This window comes from Rhinolophus hipposideros (assembly GCF_964194185.1).
Source record: "Rhinolophus hipposideros genome assembly, chromosome: 12".
In the NCBI taxonomy this organism is placed as follows: Eukaryota; Metazoa; Chordata; class Mammalia; order Chiroptera; family Rhinolophidae; genus Rhinolophus; species Rhinolophus hipposideros.
The window spans coordinates 71,455,553-71,472,626 of NC_138058.1; the positions used below are offsets into that span (position 1 = coordinate 71,455,553).

The following is a 17,074-nucleotide window of genomic DNA, read 5'->3' on the forward strand; positions in this document are numbered from 1 at the left end:
GGGGAGTGAGATCAGATATGTGTGTCAGAAGGCAGTGGCAGTGGGTGATGGAGGGCACAGATGTACGAGACAGTAAGAAGGCACATTCTTAGAGCTTGGTGATCCCTGGGACTGGAAACTAAGGGGGAGGTGGGGAGCTGAATGAACCGTGGGACCACTCGCGAAGACAAAAGCTACCGACGGAGGAGTAGATGCTAAATTCAGTTTTGGAAATGTTCAGTTGTCCTGAATTCTCTCTCCCATGTGTATGTGTTAAAACTCTGGAGCTCCAGATAATATTATTAGGTTTTTGAAATTCCCAGAGGGGAAAAAATTCATCTTTCTTATGCGCACTCGGAAAGTCTCTTCTAGTACCGATCCAGGTGTCAGTAAGGGCCTCAATCCCGAATTACGGCCTGGGCACTGCTTCTTTATAAAGATTACCTGAAATAATTGATGTTTCAGTTCAATTTTGTAAATGGCTTGTTAACCCTTGGTAACTATGTACATATTATCTGTATCTGCGCCTCTCTCTTTTTGGGAATATTATTTGTTTGCTTTAAAAAAATACTTTAAAAAATAATCATTGTAAAAATACATAACCTAGAAATGAGAAGGCCTTCATAACCACCCCTCCCACCACCATTATTAACAGGATGGTACACATTCTTTGCAGAATGAACTCAGTTCTCCCTCCGCCCCCCACACATAGACGTATACACACTCGGATGTGTATTTTAGCAGAACTGAGATCGCTTTATGGAGAGTTGTTTTTGTCACTGACTAATATAGCAGTCTGATCAGCACGTATAAATCAAACCCATTGTTTGCGTAGCATTTGATTACACAGATATGTCCTAATGTATTTACCTAGTTTCCTATTCATGGATATTTACCACCCGTTTCTTTGAATTCTCTAAACCAGTGCTGCTCAGTAGACCTTTCTGTGATGATGGAAACGTTCTAGGTCTGCTCTGGCCAGTACAACATTCACTGGCCACGTGTGGCTGTGAGGCACTTGGAATGTGGTTAGTGTGCCTAAAGAACAGGAATTTTACATCTTGTCTCATTTTAATGAATTTAAATTGAAATAGCCACATGTGGCCAGAGGCTACTGTACTGGTCAACGCAGCTGTAATTCTGCCAGAGCCGAGTTACATCATCAAGCTGCTTGCTTGCACCACGTTACTTTGGCCTTTTTAAATGAAAGTTTAATGGTGTGTCACTGATGTTTAACGGTCATATGAAATTTCTTTTGTAAATGTCTTTTAAAGAAATACTGTTCAGTGTTGGAGTCCCTTAAAGAAAGATCAGTGATATGCTTGTTGAGTTTAGTTCCGAGAGAGAGTTTCTCTTCCAGACATGTCAGTATACCTGCCTTTATCAAGTAAAGGATATCTTTCTGCCTTGTTGTACATCTCTTTTTACATTGGTTGCCAGGGAGCCTAAGGGTTTGGGTTCAGCTATACGTGGTCTTTTACCTTTCGTCACTCCTCCCACTAAACTACATAACTTTCCTTTCATTCTGAATTCAAAGATTTCATTATGTGTATGGCTTTTGTTGTAAAGCTCTTCTCTTTCTGAAAATGGTTCGATTTTACATGAAGTGTTTGAAATGTATTCTGTTAACATTCAGAGACCTAACATATTCTAAGACTTCACTAAGAATAGACTAAGGCCGTGTGTACACTACTTCCCTCTCACACCCCTGCATACACGTATCGCATTGTCTTAATAGGACAATATATTGTCACGTGCGAGAATCCTTTTCATCATTTCAATGGGAAATACACATATTTAAAATTCTAAAATAGACATTCTACCTAGGGTTGTAGAAAGTTACTTAAGCAATTAATGTTTGACCATATTTTACAAATTGGGTTTTTTACCCTCTTTAGCTCTGCCAGTATAATGCTTTCCTTGGCTTTCTTTAGAGATATATGGGAAATCTTATTTTGCTTGAATTTAAGTTTTATTCTTCAGGATTTCCTAGTTCCATGCATGGCAACCTGTAGATAAACAGTAACTGCTAAATGGAGAAAAAACTTATGGAAAACGCTAAACGGTAGCCAAATATCTTTTGACCCTCCTGGAATAGCACTGTGAAGGTATAGAACCTTGAGGAAAAGTGGATGTAAATTTCAAAACATTTTATTCTTCCTTTGTTTCTGCCAAGTTTCCATCCCTAGATATTTTTGAATATTAAGATACTCTTAGTTTTTTGCATAGACGTCAGAATTAAGAATCAGAAGGCATAAGGTTATGCTGAAAAATTACTAATAAATTCCTTCGCCTTCAAGGAAGTAGGATAGAACCAGGAAACTACTGCTGTGGTAACCAGGATGACACGCTAAAGCCATCTGTGTAACTCTTGGCAGGAATAAAATGACAAAACAAGATCTTGGAGAGTGTGCATTACCAGGTGTGTGATCAAAAAGCTAAATGCATTCTCATATGATAAAATTGGCCTCGTGCCTTCAGCACCCACAGGGTGGTGTGTGTGTGCGTGTGTGCAGGCGTAGCCGTCAGGGCTGAGTATTTTTAGCATAATTAGGAAATTGGGAGAGGAAAGGCTGGAAGTAGAGGACTTGAATGTTGCTTGGAGTTCTTGTAACTACACACCCTGGATGTGAACTCTAGGAAACTGAGTGGGATTTCAAGTGTAACGTGATGGTAAACATCAAATGCTGGTTTGTGGCAGCAGTGCTAGGCCAGGCTCTTCAGGAAAGAATGAATGGGAGACCTTTAAAGATACATGTTTTTCCTATTTAACAGTGGCCTGTGAAGGAAATTGGGACCATCTTAAGATGTTTTTACTGTTTTCTTGAGAAGTGAAGGAAGATGGAAGCTGAGGATCTTCTTGTGCTTTTTATGGCATTGTTTGTAACTTTCAGGGAAGCAGACAAATGCAAAGCTTTTCTTTCTACCTAGAATTACTTAGATTAAGTATAATGCAGTTTGAATACTTAAAGAACTTTAAGAGATTTGTTTTATGAAGCAATTTCATGGTCTTGAACAAAATTTTTGCTCTCTTAAATTGCAGTTTTTCATTTGAGAATAATTCTATTTTTCCTATTCCTAAATTTACCAGGACTGTTTGGTGTTCTAAATGTCGCTAAGCTCAAAACCAGTCCATCTCCAGTGGGTATATATGGTTAGTTTTCAGTAAATTGCTAGTTTGGTTTCCCAGAGGTTTTCTTGCATCCTAGCACTTCAAATAAATTGAAAAGTTTTAAAAAGGAAAAGAGTGGTATGATTTTGTAGGTCTTTTCATTTCGTGAAATAATGAAATGGGATAGTATATGTGTAGGTTTGCTCTTTTCAGACGTTTGCTAAAAGGTAATTTCATATTAGCTCCTTTAGAAAAGAACTGAGGTGTGACCTACCCCCCAGCCCTACCCATCTTTCCCGTGTGAGTGTGGGGTGTGTGTGTGTGTGTGTGGTGGGGCGGAGCGGTGGGGAGTGTGATAAGTACCTCCTGCTCTTTCTGGCCTCTCCTACAGCCCAGGGTAGCTTCATCAGGAGTTGCGGCCTTGTTGATTCCTGGGATATGGTCCCCAGACAAACCTTTATTGGATCCTCTTTCCTTGAAACTCATGTTATACCAGGAATTCAAAACCACCAATGAAAAAATGCAAAAGTATGAACATAAAATACTGTAAGCATGTGCGTTCACAAACATTAATCATGCAAAGCCAAATGCTTAATGTGGGAACAGTTTTAAGTGTTCTTTTGGCACACACCACCTGTGCATTCTTGCCAGATATGTTTAACTGAATTGAATTCTGAGGAATAGTCAGCAGATGAAGATTGTGGGGCTTCTACAAATCAGCTAGCCTGAACTCTTAGAAAAGGTCAACATCCTGAAAGGCAGCAAAGGTGAGGGACTCTTCTAGATTAAAGGAAACTCAAGAGACATAATAACTTAATGCCGTGTGTGATCCTTAATTAGATTTTTTTCAAAATCATCACTTTATCACGGTGTAATTCCCATGTCATCAAGTTAATCCTTGTACCGTATATAAGTCAGTAGGTTTAGTATATTCGGTGTTGTGCGGGGATCACCAACATCAGTTTCACAATCTGTCATCGCACCGGAAGTAAACTCCAGACCAGTCACTCCCCATCTCCTTCCTCCTGCCCATGGTAACCACCAATCTACTTTCCATTTCTGTGGATTTGCCTATTCTAGACATTCCACATAGAGTCATACCATGTGTGGCCTTTTGTGTTTGGCTTCTTTCACTGAGCATGTTTCAAGGTCTGTCCGTGTTGTACTGTGTATCAATACCTCATTCCTTTTTATTGTCGAATAATATTCCATTGTATACATACACCACATCTTGTTAATCCACTCATTAGTTGATGTGCCTTTGGGTTGTTTCTGCTGTGGGTTCCTATAGATAACGTTGCTAAACATTCATACACGTGTTTGCGTAGACATGTGTTTTCAGTTCTTGGGTATGTGCTTAGGAGTACAATTGCTGGATCGTATGGCAATGTGCTTGACTTTTGGAAGACCTGCCAAACTGTTTTCCACAGTGGCTGAACTATTTTACATTCCCACCATCAGGGTGTGAGGGTTCCAGTTTCTCTGCGTTATCATCAACTTGTTGCCTTTCGTTTCTTTTGATAGACAGCCTGGCGGGTACAGCCTGATACCTTATTGTGGTTTTGATCTGCATTTCCCTAATGACTAATGATGTTGAGAATCTTTTCATGTACTCGACAGCCATTTCTATAACTTCTTTGGAGAAATGTCTTTTCAAACCTTTGCCCATTTGTAAATTAGGCTATTCGTCTTTTTATTGTTGAGTCTTTATATAGTCTAGATGATACTAGACTTTTATCACATAGATGATCTGCAAATATTTTCTCCCACTCTGTAGGTTGTCTTTTCACTTTCCTTCTCGGGTCATATCTCAGAAACCATTGCCTCATCCAGGTTTTGGAAGAGTGGAATTTTATAATCCAAGTACAAGAAGGTTTACACTTATGTGTTCTCTTCAAAGAGTTTATAGTTTTTGCTCTTACATTTAGGTTCTTGATCCATTTTGAGTATTGCAGTCTTAACAAAATTAAATTTTCCAGTTCATGTACTGGAAAGTCTTTTTATTTAAGTCTTTAATTTCTTTCAACAAGATTTTATAGTTGTCAGTGTACAGTGTAGTTTTAGTCTTACATGTTGAGGTTAAATTTATTCCAAAGTATTGTATATGGAACTGCTTTCTTAATTCATTTTTGCCTAGTTCATTGCTAGGGGACAGCAGTGAGTACACTACCAAAGAGATAGTTTTACCTTTTCTTTTCCAATCTCTGGATGCCTTTTATTTCATATTCTTGGCTAATTGCCCTGGCTAGACCTTCCAGTATGAAGGCATTGTATATCTTTTTCCATGCCATATAACTTTACTTTCAACCTGAATAGAAGTGGGGAAGCGAACACTTTTGTCTTGTTTCTAATCTTCAGGAAAAAGCATTCAGTCTTTCACCATTAAGTACGATGTTAGCTGTGGGTTTTTCATAGATGGTTTTTAGAACTTAAGTTCCTTTGTCTTTCTGATTTGTTGAATGTTTTTATCGCGAATTGGGGTTGGATTTTGTCAAATGTGTTTTTTGTGTCTCTTGAGATGATACAGCTTTTGTCCTTTTTTCTTTTGATTTTCATATAATGATATGAAAATTATTATATGAAATAATTAATAGGCTGGTCGATCCAGCCTTGCATTCTTTGGACAAATCCCACTTGATAATTGTGTCTAATCCGTTTTATATGTTATGGGTTCGATTTTCTATGAGATATATAAAGGATATTTGTGAATTTCCCAAATTTCCTTCTGTAACTAGTTTCTGATTTCATTCCATGGTGGTCAGAGGAGATGCTTTGTTTGACCTCAGTCTTTTTAAATTTGTTGAGACTGATTTCGTAGCCTGGCGTTGAGTCTGTCCTGGAGAATTCCATGTGCACTTAAAAATGTGTATTCTGCTCTTACTGTGTGTGTGGAGGGTGCTTTAGATGTCTGTTATTAGAACTAATTAGTTGCATTGTATTGTTGTTCAAGTATTCTGTGTCTTGGCTGTCCTCTGTCTAGTTGTTCTATTCATTATTGAAAGTGGGATATTGAAATCTCCAGGTATTATTATTGAATGGTGTATTTCTCACTTTCAGTTTTTGCTTCATGTATTTTAAAGTCTGTGTCTGGTAAGTCCAATGCTTGAACTGCCTCAAAAGGTATGTACATATATGTTTGTAATTGTTATATCTTGATGGAATGGCCCTTTTATTGTCATCAAATCTTTTTTTCTCTCTCTCTCTCTAAGTAACAATTTTTATCTAATCTTAGTATAGACACTCCTGCTCTCTTTTGGCTGCTGTTTGCATGGTATATCTTTTTCCATGCCATATACCTTTACTTTCAACCTATTTGTGTTTTTTAATCTAAAATGTGTCTCATAAACAGCATGTAGTTGGATCGTGCTTTTTTCAATCCATTTACATTTATTGTCATTACTGGTAAAGTAGGATTTATGTCTGCTTTTTTGCTGTTTGATTTATAAATGTCTTATGTCATTCGTGTGCCCCAGTTTCTTCATTACTGGCTTTTGTGTTACATAGATATTTTCTAGTATACTGCTAATTCCCTTTTTGTTTATTTTACTATATATTTTTGAGTTATTTTCTCAGTGGTTGCCCTGAAGTTTACCAATAACATCTTAATTTACAGCAATTTAGTTCAGATTAATACCAATTACATTTCAGTAGTATACAAAAATTTTATTCCTGTGTAGCCCCATTTTCTTCCTTTTGTATGCATTTATTGCTTCAGATTATATCATTAAACATTGTGTGCCTATCAACTTAGATTTACGATTATTGTGTTATGGAGTTAACTTTTACATGACGAGAAATCCCCTGCTGGTCTTACTGAGAATACCTTTGACGTGATGCGTCATCTTCTCCTGATGCTTTCCAGGTTCTCTCTTTGTCTTTTCACAATTTGACTCTCTGTGTCTAGGTCTGGCTCTCTTTGAATTTATTTTACTTGGAGTCGAACTTCTTGGATGTGCATGTCATTATTATTTTACCAAATTTGAGACCTTTTTGGCCATTATTTCTTCAGATGTTCTGTCACTCCCTTTGTTTCTCTCCTCCTGGGGCTCCCATCGTGTGTTTGGTGACACCCCCCCCCCCCCAGGTCTCTGAGGCTCTGTCCAGTTTTCTTTCCGTCTCTCACTTTGGGTCATCTCAGTTGACCCTTCAAGTCTGCTGATTCTTTCTTCTGCCAATTTGTATCTGTTGTTGAGCTCTCTGCTGGATTTTTTAATCTCAGTTATTGTATTTTGCCATTCCAGAACATTTATTTCGTTCTTTTTTATATAGTTTCAATCTCTTTATTAGTATTCTCTATTTCATGAGACATTTGTTCCTGTACTTTAGTTCTTTAGACTTGGTTTCCTTTTAGTTCTTTACGCCCATCTATAATAGCTGTTTTAAAGTCATGTCTGGTAAGTCCAATGCTTGAACTGCCTCAAAAGGTAGGTTCTCTTCACTGCTTCTCTCCCTCCCCTCCTTCCCCCCCAACCATGTATGGGCCTTGCTTTTCTTTCATGTCGTGTAATTTTTTTGTTGAAAACTAGATGTTTTATTTTTTATTTTTATTTTTGAAGGCCTCACATATTTATTACTGAACCAACCTACTAGTGCAGAAACATATTAAAGAGAAAACTCATTTTCCTTATAATTTCCCAATAAAACACACCCCACCCAACTGTTCAGATAGTAGCGATCTTTTCAGTGCCATGGTTAAGATCCAAGCAATCCTGACACAGCAAAAATATGTGGTGCCATCTCATGTGCGATTATTCCTTATAGACCCAGCTTGGTTCTTCTCCAATGTCTCCTCTTGGAGTTGTACCTGATTTTATTACCAGTTTTCATCCGAATCCATTGGGGAATGGGCCGATTCTGCTTTTGTTTCTTGGCCAAGAACCGCTTGGTCCTGAAAGTCTTGTGACAAGACATGGCGAGGAAGAGTCAGCCGCACGCGTACGACGGCGGCGAATAAAGAGGAAAACTAGATGTTTTAGGTAATATAATTTGGCAGTTTGGGGAACTCAGACTCTCCCCTCCCCCCAAGTTCATTGCTGTCGTTGCTGTTTGTTTGATGACTCTTCTGGACTAAGTCTGTAAAGTCAGATTTCTTTATTACATGTAGCCACCAAAGTCTGCTTGGTTCACTTAATTATCAGCTAATGATTGAACAGAAATTTCCTTAAATGCCCAGAACCAATAAGTCTCCCCAGCCTCGCAGAGTGATCCTTGTAAATGCAAGTCAGATCACGTCAGTTCTCTGCTTGGAACCTTCCAGTGACTTCCATCTCACCGAGAGGAAAAGGTCAAGTCCTGCAGTGGCCCGTAAGGCCCTACTGATGTAGCCCTCCACCTCCCCCTCGCTCCCTCTGTGTAAGCCATACCAGGCTGTGCTTTTGCTGATCCCCAAATAACGCCAAGCAATTCTGACCTCAGGGCCTTTGCACTTGGCAGATACTCTCCTGGTTCATTCCCTCCCCTCCAGGTCTGTGTGTAGTTGTCACCTCAGCATGGGCTTCCTGTCCATCCCTCCTCCCCTTCCCTGTGTTCTCCATCATCCTCCCCTGCTTCATTTTCTCCATAAATCAAAAATTATCACTCTGTCATGCTCTATCCTGTCTTTCCTTTGTTGATTTATGGGATGTAAGCTCTTTAAAGGTAGAGATTCTTGTTTGTTTTGTTCCCTGCTCTCTCTACAGTGAAGAGAAAACTGCTTGATAATAACTAAATGTTTGTTGACTAAATGAGTGGCAATCTGTGGCAGTCTATTTTTACTTAAGAATAAGGCACTGAAATGCTGATTAGAAGCTCCTTTTGTATGTGATTGTCTTGTCTATGTGTGTTTTCATGCTGACTCTTCAGCTAATGACTATTAGAGGATTCCCAGATATCACCATCAGTAAGTATATCTTCAGGGATCTCTCCTTTTCTATGAAGAAGAACCCCCCAATTTATTTTGGGGAATGTTGGGCATTTAGGCTGGCAGGAGTGGAAGCACAGCAACCTGTGCTTGGCTGCTGGCATTCTGGGAGCTGAAAAAAAGGAGCTGAGGGTCACACAGTTTGATATGTAAACTGCCATTTAATTCTGCTCATTTCAGCCCCACAGCTCAAGTCACCTGTGCCTGGTATCCACTTATGTGGGGCAGCTTTCCTCAGTTTCTCCAGTTATCTTCTGATCCCCTAAGGGGCAGTGGGGCTTAAGTATTCATCCGCTCCATCACCTCCCCTCCGTTCAGGCCCATGTTCCCAGATACATGGGCCCTCGAAGTGCTGGGTCTCAGAGACTAAGGGAAGAATCACATCTCCTTTCTGTTTGTTATTTACGTCTGTGAGCACCCAGCATTTACCATGTTAACTCCCTTACCCACTGTATTTTCTTCTTTTTTCCTTGAAGGTTAATGCCTTTTTTATACTGATTCACTGTCATTTTAACTAGGCGTGGGACCGAGATAAAAATGTGTAGTTAGTGTGCCATTATTAACTGCAAGTTCTCTCCAGTTCTTACTGTCAGTTTTAATTTTGTACTTATACATTTGTATCCAATGTCCTGTCTCCCCTAACCCTTGAGTACAGGCCCTCCACTGTATGCCTGTTCGTACTCACGGAGCCTCACGTAGACTGACTCTTGGTTTGATCCGCTAAATAGTGAGACAATAGCATAAGCAATCGTACATTTTTTTTTCACTTGCCTTATTCTTCTTAGCATTTTCTTTCAGTGCCTAAACTACTTTTCAAAAATGAAATCAAAATTGAAATCCTGGCAAATTTTTCTCCTTTTTAAATAAATCTTTTAAAGTGTTGAAATCAAATTGCTTCTTTACTAATCCGATTTTTAGGAATAAGAGAACAAAGCACCACACTAGAGTACCTTTAAATGACTCATAATTGCTCACGCTAATGCATATAAACTTGGGTATACAATTAGGCAGCTCGTTATGTTGCAAATGCAATTACATGCTTAAATGCATGGACACTCCCTCGGCTCACCCAGCTGTCTCTCTCGTCTTAGGCTGGTGATCAGTTATTACTCAGCCCTCGCTGTCAGAATTTGAAAATACCTGCTGGTGCTAGTGGTGCCTTGGAACCAAGAATGGAGAAAAAGTTTGAAAAGGAAATGTTCCTTTGAGTGTATGTATTGCAGAGTTGGTCTTCTTAGTTGGCAAAATCCTACTGGAGATTGCAAGCTATGCAATTAGCAAAATCATCATTAATCATAATGGTGGTTAATGATATTTGCAGTATAGTACGTACCTCCATTGTCTCTGATCTGCAATCCTGAAATCTGGAAAGCCCTGAAATTTGGTTATAACTCGTTGATGGCAAAACCTGACCTGACCTGCTTCATTAAAGCTCAAACGTGACATGTAATGATGAGGCTTTTTCTAGTCTTTATTTATCCCAAATCACTGGTGTGAAAACGTATGGATTTTGCTGCAGAGATACTGTGTTTGATTATGGACCAACCCTCACCCCGACCCCACTGAAATTTTATGTAATATATAGTATACATACTGTATTACCTTTCTAAAATGCAAAAAAATCTGGGTTTCAACCCCTTTTGGCCCCAGTAGTTTCTGATAAAGAGTTACGGCTTATAGTGAGAGTGACAGATTTCTGGTTAGATGTGGGTTAAAATTCTAATAGGGGATAAAATCTCCATGCCTCTTAACAGTGCGAGTTGCTATTACTACTTATTTTTGCTATTCTTAATTGTTCTTATCATTGCTCTAGTTTCAGAACTGATAATTATATCTACTTTTAGAATGTCCTGAAAACAATTCTATAACAAATTACTTAGATGATTTACATGGTTGCTAGGTGGTAAAATATTTTATATTCAAATTCTTTGTTACTTGTCAGTAAGTGTAGTTCTTGTCTGTTCAATGATATTATAACAAATAATGTTTAAATTGAGTCTCCAGGATTGTAGTAATAGAAGATCATGTAAAATTGACAATTCTTCTAACCAGGCATCTTCTGTATAATTGAGTAAAATGTATATTAATTTTATCTAGCATTAAATTCTAACTATTTAGTATCGCAATTACATTTTACTGAGTATAAAATCATAATCTCTTAATGTTTTTCAAGATAGCATTTTCTCCAACACTATCTTGATCTCTTGTCTCAGCAGATAAAGGGCTCCCTAGAACCATTTTAAGATTTCTCTTCTGTGGCATTGATCACAATATATTGTTCTTGATTGTTTTCCAAACTTTGTTTTAGTTATATTTGAAAGCTAGCACTTACCTTTTAGTAAACGGTCAGTTAACCTGTTGAGTGAATGAATGAATGGAGTTGAGGAAATTAAGAATCTAGTCCTTCCACACACAATATTGCTGTATGTGAAACAACTCTTTTCCTATTGGATTTCATTCTACTGCCTCATTTTATATAGTATACTGTGCCTGGAACATACTAACTGTGGAAGTCAATACGTATGTGATAAATGACAACCTACCTTCTTATATTTCATGAGTTTAGTTTTATTGTCTGAACTTAATAGAATATGCTTAAGTCCTCCTTCCATGTGACATTATGCCCTCATTATCATCATTCTCTTTCCAATTATCATTCAAATATGTGTCCCACTTCACATTGTACACTGCAATGCAGTTTGAAAAATTTTTTTAAAGAATATTTTAAGAAATCGACTGCATATAATTAGATATATTGTATACTTCCACATGTTCTGATGTAATTATATATCAGTTAAAGTTTCCCATGCATAAACCCATTTTGGTCCAAAGTTATTTATTTATTGTCTGTTGACACAGTTCTACCAAATGGACTAATGGAGAATTTTCTTTAAAGAAAAAAAAAAAGAGAGAAGTTTCTTAGTTGCTAAATTTTTTTAAAGTGTTTCTTAAATTATTAGTTAAAAACTCCAGGTACTAATTTCAAATTTAATTGTTCTGTCATCAATTATTTTCTTTCATATTAATAGTAGGAAAATAATAAAATTCTAATTTTAGCATTATAAGTAAATGTAAAAAAATTGTGGCATTTATACTGTACAGTTTGGTTTTGTCTCCAATAATATTAATAATACTTTGTTGTTATTTTAATCACATTGGGTCGGTTAAAACCATCCATCTAATAATCCTCAATCTTTTATTTCTGCCTTAACACAGCTTCAGCATATGGCACGGTAGTTTTTCAAAAGTAGAATTGGGAGTGGGGGTACCCTTCTCTGTCAGCTCCCTAAGAATTTCAGTATTCATCCTCTTCCTCCCCCCACTTAGTCATTTTTGTCCATTGCCAGAATATATGAGAATTTTGAGTTTTACAATTAAGCACATATAAGTAACATTTTAAAGGCCGACCATAATCGTAGGGTAGATGATCCTGGGCACGTGGCATGTGTCTTCATGTACTTTTTAATTAGTTCTTCTGGTCGAAGGGGTTAGAGCAAGCAGATACGTGGCTACATTTGAGGCAAGGCCTTTCCACCACATGTTAATAAAGATTCTTTCCTATTTTGGAGGACCAAGTATTTCCTTTGAGATTGGTTGGCAATAAAGTTGCTAAGGGACCCACAGTACCCCTTTATAGCAGTTTGATGAATCAGTTTCCAGTTCTCTACTTTTACTGATCTATGACTTTAGGAAATTTTTATAAATAAAAAGTGGAATGTCATTAACGGATAATAGAAATTTAAAATAGAACAGTTGTCACCAATTATCTGAAACAATCAAAACTCTTAAGGTGCATAAAATATAGGTAAATAAGCAATAATCGGTTTTGACTAAAGTATATAATACAGCACTATAAGGACTATACAGAAAACCTAGAAACTTTTGATGTAGTAGTAATAGCATACCAGTGGTTAAAAAGGATGTTTTCTTCAAGTTGTAAAGCCTGAAGTTTAAGAAGTAAATTAATACATTTTCAAGGATTAGTTGAAGGTTTAACATATTCTATGAAAGAAGACAGCAAGGAATTGTTATACATTAATTAGTTAATATTGTGGTCATTTTAGGTATATCAGAGGACAGTGCGCGTGGTTAAGCCCTCCATATTGGGAAGCTAGCCACTGTTTTTGCAGCTTAATGGTAGACCTCGGAGGAAAGCTCTACTGTAGATAAAATGTGAGGTGAATGCAAGTTAAATCAGTAATTTCAACTTTGTTATGATTGTTCTGATGTTTTTTTCTTTTCTCTCTCTCTCTGAAAAAGAACTACGGAAACGTGGTTAATAAAATCAACCCATTATATTTAATTTTGTTTTTGATGGAAATATTTCCTCCTGTAAAATTTAATGGCCATGAATTTGATGGCAGAGATTATTTACCATAACCAGACCTGTCCCTGAGAGGCAATTTAAAACATTTCCATTAGAACCTAGGTAACTAATCAAGATTAATGTTTTTGGGACATTATAAAAAAGGACTATGTGAAAGTAAATTCAGATCTGCTCTGATATTTTGATGTTTCTATCCCTGGAGCCTCCCCCTAAGAAAAGTCAGTAAACACAGTGTAATGTTTTGTCTTTGAAACCCATGTTTCTGACTGATTTCAGGTTTAAAGGTGATACTACTTTATCATGAGGTCCTTTGGTAGCCCCCTTGCGTAAGCAAAGTAGGTCTGCCTTTACCAAAAAGTATTCTTATATCCAGTAGTTTTATAATGAGGTATTTTGAGTGTTTTTATCAGAATAAGGACAGTTAGACAATTTTTAAAAATACATTTGCCAAACAGGACCCTTTAAGTCTTAGTACCTTATGCACAAGAAATTCATGAATGCATTTGTATGTGTTGTATGTATGAATAGATTTATTTATGAAATATTTATTGGACACCTGCTAGTTGACAGGCAATGTTCTAGGTACTGGAAATTCAGCATTTAAAACAGATGAAGTACCTACCCTCCCAAGAGGACAGTATCTTGGATCTTATATTCTAGAAAAGTGGTAACAGTTAGTGTACTTTCTTCCTGTGTAAAAGAGAAGATTGCAGTCTTAGGTCGTACACCTCTATATGGTAGAGCTTAGCATTGAAAGATTTATGCCTGACGGAGGCAGATACCCCTGTAGTTGCACGTGCCTAACCTCTCATTCTCAGAAGGTGCCCCATGATTTTCCTAGCTTGCTCACGTGATCATTCCAACCCGAAGTTCTTTCAAATGTACTTACTCAGTGTCCCAACCTGCCATTTTCTCCAGCCCTCACCTGTCTTCCTCGTGGACTCAGTGCAGTCTCAATGCATTGCTTTAAACAACTGTGTGTGTGTGTGTGTGTCACGTGCACATACACGTCTTTCTGCTCCAGCTGGATTCTAAACTCCAGCTGATCAGGGATTAGGCTTTAGCACAGTGCTTTATGTGTAGTCGCATTTAGTATTGATATTTGTTAACTTCAACTACTGCCCTAAAATTGCTTAAAATCTTAGCAATTTCTTTTGAAAGTGTTCTATCTTGAATTTATAGAAAATCACTTGCGTTTCTTGAAGGTTTGTCTTTCAGGTTAAGGTTAACCCACTTAGTGTGTAAAACCTTTCCTTCTGTTTTCAAAAATTGTAGATTACGCTAATATGAGAAACTTCTTGATAGGACTCCAGCTATGCTCGTTAAGAGGTGTTTTTCATCTTCATGAGCCCCAGAGCCTTTGGTGGTATGGGTGGGGTCACCCTTTCTAATCAGGCAAAATAATATAACTAAATTAGTATGGCTATATCTAACATCTACCTTTTTTTTTGATTGAAGGGGCCATTTTTCTTTGTAGTAACTCTCCCTCCCACTTTTCTCCAAAAAGTGTAAGCTAGATTTAATCATTTCCATTATGATTTCTGTTGGTTTTTTTGTGTGCTATTTTCCCTGTATAATTGGTTACTATCAAAATTCACAGGCAGGTAGTCAGTGGAAGTTCCATTTTGTCAGAGCCCAGTGTTCTCGCTTCTGAAAGCCTCCACTTCGGAGAGGTTTCCAGTAGGATAGGTTTCCCACTGAGTGAGCAGTATTTCCTATGGGGTAAGCATGGGCGTCAGTGGGTGAGGCCTCTGCTGCAAAAGAGCTGTGCCAAGAGCAAAACAGTAAAAAGCAATCAGTGTTTTATGGAAGTAATTGGATTACAAACTGATGCATTCGTGTATTATTAGTTGGTTATAAATTCTGTTCAGTCCTTTGTTCCTCAACCTTTCATTTGGGACTAACTCATGGATCCTGGCGACCCTTTTTAGATTAAGTCTGAAGAATTTTTATATAGAATTTTAATTTTTAATGAATTAAGTGAAGTGGACCATAGAGGAGCGAATGTAATTATCAAGTAATTAGTTGAAAACCCTTAAAAAAAGGTAATTCTCCTTTCAGACTTTTGTTTGTCATGAGAGGCAAACGTAAAAACTCTGATATACCAACTATGCTTTTTTAGATTCTAGTATTGCTTTGAATAAGAGAGGTGATAGATAAATGGCTGTGTTATTGTAAGTACCCGAATTATTTGTATTTTCATAGTTCTAATGTAAGACTAGTCATTAATATCTTTGTATCCCAGACTAAGTGAGATTTTTCCCTTTGAAGCCTAAATTCTTCCTATTGTTTATTCCCTTCCATTAAATACTTGTTGATGATGCATATTGTCATTATTTTTCACTACTTTTGATAGAATGAAGGATTTAAAAATTATATTTGAGGAGATCTGATGTAAACTAACTCACTCTTAGTCGACCTGGTCAATGTGCCTGTGCTAACCTTCCCATGACTCCCACAGGTTTTGGGTCCTGCACCCAGATGGTGCTCCTTCTTAGACAACTTAACAGAAGAACTGGAAGAGAATCCGGAAAGCACAGTTTACGATGATTACAAATTTGTCACCAAGAAAGACCTTGAAAATTTAGGTAAAAAATATTATGATGAAATGATTATAAAATTATTTTATTTCTTTCTACTTGTTTTTTTAATTTTGCACATTTTAGAAGTGGTATTTATCTTCTAGATACCACTGTTTATCTGATTTTTCCAAATCTTCTCTTTCTGCCAAATCAGATATTAAACATAGTATATATTGTCAAATTTGTAATCTCTGCTTAGAGAAAGATTCAGATAAATTCGACTTACTGAAGCTTTTTTGTATCTTAAATGAGGGCTAATTTTTTTTTAGCATATTACCTATGGTAGGAAAAAATGTGTTGAGAAAGAAGTGATTTGTTTTTTCAAGTACTATTTGAATATAATAAGGTTTTGAAAAATCTCAGAGATTGCAAGTAAATGATTTCTGGCTCCCTTTCAGGTTTGCTTATAGAGAGACCTGGTTCAAAACTTAACGGTTTGGCCAACTTGTTTATGCCTTGGTTTCCTCATCTATAAAATGGCAGTATAATGACACCCACTCATAGGGTTGCTTGGAGAATGAATCTGATAATGCCTGGAAAGTACTCAGCATGGTGTCTAAACATAAGTGAATGTTAACTATTATTTTAAGAGATTTGTGGCAAATGAGTTTGAGAAATGCTAGGTTAAACCCGTTCTTTACTTAAGGACTTCTTAGAGCTTTAATGTCTTCACGCGCTGTAAGTCTCCAGAAAGGGGAGGAAACGTTTCCCAAATTTATTGATCACAGAAACTGCTTCCTCAGAAGACCTCTTGGGACTGGTGCTCTGTAGAGCCGACTGTGGGAAATGCTGCTGCTGTCAGATTCTCTGTTTAGAATTGTTTCAATCTGAAAAGCTTTCTGCGGGTTTTTATTTCTGACCTAACTTGGAATGGGAATAATACTGTGACGTAAATGTTTTACACACTTAATAGAGGAAACAAAAATGATAAAAACACCCATGCAGGTACCTAAATGCAGATTGTGGTACATCTGTATATTTTATTAAGGTTCGGCCCTCATTTTTTCTTTCTTTTTTTGATTCCACTGTGAAAGGCCAGACCCTGTAGTTTTACTAACCTAGCAAATTCTAGGGAAGTATTTTTCTGACCAAGTCTTATAATTACTTTATGAGATTCTTCTAACTTTGCCTTCTGATGTTGTCCTGTAATGTATACTATTTTTTACGTCTGTGTG

General features: G+C 37.2%; 2 protein-coding genes across 2 annotated transcripts in view; one reads left to right on the plus strand and one right to left on the minus strand.

The window, feature by feature from the left end:
- Positions 1 to 17,074, plus strand: part of NOL10 (nucleolar protein 10) — a 78,253-nt gene that overhangs the window by 41,367 nt on the left and 19,812 nt on the right. The window contains exon 14 of the mRNA XM_081069387.1: positions 15,779 to 15,905. Coding sequence (XP_080925513.1) covers positions 15,779 to 15,905 — 127 coding nt within the window. The remainder of the gene's footprint in view (positions 1 to 15,778; positions 15,906 to 17,074) is intronic.
- LOC308506219 (large ribosomal subunit protein eL39-like) lies at positions 7,709 to 8,080 on the minus strand. Its single transcript, XM_081069388.1, has one exon. The coding sequence runs from the start codon at positions 8,000 to 8,002 to the stop codon at positions 7,847 to 7,849; it is 156 nt and encodes a 51-aa protein (XP_080925514.1). The 5' UTR covers positions 8,003 to 8,080; the 3' UTR covers positions 7,709 to 7,846.